The sequence below is a fragment of the Odocoileus virginianus genome, chromosome 3, assembly GCF_023699985.2.
Source record: "Odocoileus virginianus isolate 20LAN1187 ecotype Illinois chromosome 3, Ovbor_1.2, whole genome shotgun sequence".
In the NCBI taxonomy this organism is placed as follows: Eukaryota; Metazoa; Chordata; class Mammalia; order Artiodactyla; family Cervidae; genus Odocoileus; species Odocoileus virginianus.
Window position 1 is genome coordinate 38,102,069 of NC_069676.1, and position 3,605 is coordinate 38,105,673.

At 33.6% G+C, this 3,605-nt stretch overlaps 1 protein-coding gene across 1 annotated transcript; it reads left to right on the forward strand.

Moving 5' to 3' along the window:
* Positions 1 to 2,270: 2,270 nt before the first annotated feature.
* LOC110122229 (olfactory receptor 2T12-like) lies at positions 2,271 to 3,335 on the forward strand. The gene has a single exon (XM_070457768.1). The coding sequence runs from the start codon at positions 2,271 to 2,273 to the stop codon at positions 3,333 to 3,335; it is 1,065 nt and encodes a 354-aa protein (XP_070313869.1).
* The last annotated feature ends 270 nt before the right edge of the window (positions 3,336 to 3,605 follow it).

Consider the following 3,605-nt stretch of genomic DNA (forward strand, 5'->3'; position numbering starts at 1 on the left):
TAGTCTTAGAATGACTAAACTTACTATGATCATGTATCTTTGTTCTGTGTTCAAAGAGTTCATGGCTGATTCATTTCAATGTATGACAAAAACCACTACAGTATTGTAAAGTAATTAGCCTCCAACTAATAAAAAAATAAATGGGGAAAAAAAAAAGAGTTCATAAATAGTGGATGGAATATAGAGTCCAACCCATAAAGATATTGTAAATACTATATCACCTAAACTGTTTCTAATTTAAAAAATGAGTTAAATTATACGCTAGTTCTCAATTTCTGATTTTACTTACAAATTGGTGGGAAATATCTATCTATGGCTGATATTAATAGCAGCAATGTATTATTAAGGCTAATCTTTATAGAGTTATTTTATTGTGCCACACAGTTTATAATGAACTTATATATATTTGTTCTCCTAATTATCAAATAATCCTAAAAGAAATAGATAATATTTTTCATATCATTTTTTTCACATAATGGAACTATTTTAACAGATGTCTATTTAAATTACTAAAATTCATTCAACTACTCATCAGTGACATAGATGTTCAAACTCAAAAATCCTACTTCTCAATTCATTACTTCTGGATCATAAAATTAAAGAGAAACATTCTATTGAATCATTCTATTGGATTAGGAAGACAAAGGCTGCTATCACTTCTCTAATTTTTAATGTGTATTATTAGTGAGCAACATGGCTTTCTGAATTTTAGATTTCCTTCTGCTTAAATGTGAAACATGTGGTATTTTATGTAAGTTTTTATTTGGAAATATAAGACTGAATTAAATGTTTTGAGGTTATCATAATGAATTGTTTAAAAGCTATTAGTTTAAAATAGTTTCTTCTTCAATTGTAAATCCATGTAGGACTTTCAAAATCATATTTAAAGTAACTCATCGTATGAAACATATGTCGAGAAGCTTGTCTTAAGCATGAAGATTAGTTGATTAGTTGATAATTTTCAATTTGAAAAGAGAGCAGAAAGTGAACCCCATCAGAGCAAATGAAAATAGTGCTGGAAGACAGTCTAGCAACCTATGAATTTCCTGCATCAGAAGTCAGGAAACTAACTCAATAAGGGTGCTCGTAACCTGAGGTCACAAAGAGTTGGATACGACTGAAGTGACTAAGCATGCAGCTCCTACTTAAATATCACAAATATTTCCTAAGTGAATTTTGACATGATTTTGGATTTTTTTCATGTTATTTATGTATTCTGTAATTCAGTCTCTATCCCTTATTTGCACTGAATCTGGCTTGGATTAATTGGAGGCATTTTATATTGAGCTACATATTATTCAGCAACTCCCTAAAGGTAGAGCCTTATCAATTCACACCACATAATAAAAAATGAACTTTAAAAAGAACATTTCATAGGGATAATATATTTGATAAGCATAGATCAGACTGAAAAATAATACCAAACTTATTCCGAACATAAACTCAAGCAGTTTGCATATCAATAATGAGTAGTTTTATACCAATAACATTCACACAGTTAAGGGCTGAGACAATCTACAAATGTAATCTAGCCCATTAATGTTAAATAAATAGCATATAATATCTCAAATATACATAACACATAAACTTTAGTTCAAAATGATGTAACAAAAATTGTTAATAAGTTTATATAACCTGAGGAAGATATGTACCATATAAGCATCAAATCAGAACAGTGTACATAAAATATAGATAAGAAATTATTTAAATCTATAAGGAAAATTCAGACAACTCAATATTAATCATGGAAAAGATATATTCACAGAAAATTTGCAAAAGTAATCTGATAGATTAATGAACAGTTCTGGCTCATTCATTACCAAGGAATTTGTAAATTAAAACAAACTTTTTTTTTTACTTTTCTATTATTGGCCATAATTATTGCACATAACAATATCTAAAAGTACCACAGATGGAGGGATTTAAACAAAAATCAACAGTTGAAAGGAGTGAAAAAGTTAGAGATTCAGTTACTCAGATACTCCATACTGACATAATACACAAAAATAACAGAAATGTAGTTGATATTATTATGTATGCATGTATAATTTATTTGGATAAAAAATAATGTGTAATTACAAAGATATGGAGGATAGGATGCCAAGTCAAACATCTTCTGGTGCAGTGAAAGAATTTAAGTCATAATTTTTCCTCCAAGTCTCATTTTTTTTCTGTGCCATTGATCAGGTTTCAAAAGGAAATGCTCAAGCTTTCTTTTAAGCAAGTATCATTTCCTAATTATTCATTGTCTTCTAGGAATAACTGAAGCCATGGAAAATACAAATGACACCACGGGAATAAACTTCATTCTTTTAGGGCTCCTTAACTACACACAAACCCATATATTCTTCTTTTCTGTGGTGCTCATGACCTTCCTCACCTCCCTGATAAGCAATATCTTCATGATCATGCTCATTCACATGGATTCCCGGCTGTGCACGCCGATGTACTTCCTGCTTAGCCAGCTCTCCCTCATGGACGTGATACTGGTCCTCACTGTTGTTCCCAAAATGGTAAGCAACTACCTGATGTACATCAGGTCTATCTCTCCTGCTGGCTGTGGTGTCCAGATCTTCCTGTTTGTCACTCTGGAAGGGGGCGAGTGCTTTCTCTTAGCGGCCATGGCCTATGACCGCTATGTGGCCGTATGTCACCCCCTGACATACCTGGTCCTCATGAATCAGAAGCTCTGCTTGCACATGACAGATGGCTCCTGGCTTTTGGGAGGGGTGGATGGGCTGATGCAGTCTGGTGTCACCCTGAGCTTCCCTTACTGCCACCCTCGAGAAATCAACCACTTCTTCTGTGAGGCACCATCGCTTGTTCGCCTTGCCTGTACAGACACCATGATTTTCGAATTTTTCATGTATGTCTGCTGCGTCCTGATGCTTTTGATCCCAGTGTCTTTCATTTTGGCTTTCTACGGTCTCATCCTGATCACTGTGCTCTGCATGCATTCTGCTGCAGCCAGGAAGAAAACCTTTGCTACTTGTTCTTCCCACCTGGCTGTGGTGGGGGTTTTCTATGGCACCATCATATTTATCTACATGCGGCCCAAATCCTACCGTTCAGTGGCTCATGACAAGGTCGTCTCTGCCTTTTACACCATCTTCACACCTGTGTTGAACCCACTTATATACAGTGTGAGGAATAAAGAAGTCAAGGGGGCTTTGAGAAAGTGGAGAAATATTTTCAGTGATCTCTACAGCGAGCATTGTTGGCATAATGACATCACTCAAATTAGATTTACGTTTTGTTTTGTGTCAGTTTGTTTTGGGTCAATATATTTTGCTTTCATGTTCCCAGTGTGTATTAATTTAAAAAACATTATATAATTCATATTTGGTAAATTAATTAAAATGACATTTGTTCTGTGTTCATACTTTGTCATGATATTTTTTTCTGAACTTTGAACCTCAATGATAAGAATAAATGACTGAGGCATTCCATCATAAGATATGCTGGACACCAGCCATGTAATTTGTATTTTGGGGTGTATTCTTTTGTGTGTATGTAATGAAAATCATTAATTATGGTAGAGATGAATTATTTTTAAAGTAATGAATTGTTTAGAAAAAAACAATTTATACCTTACTTCATATAAT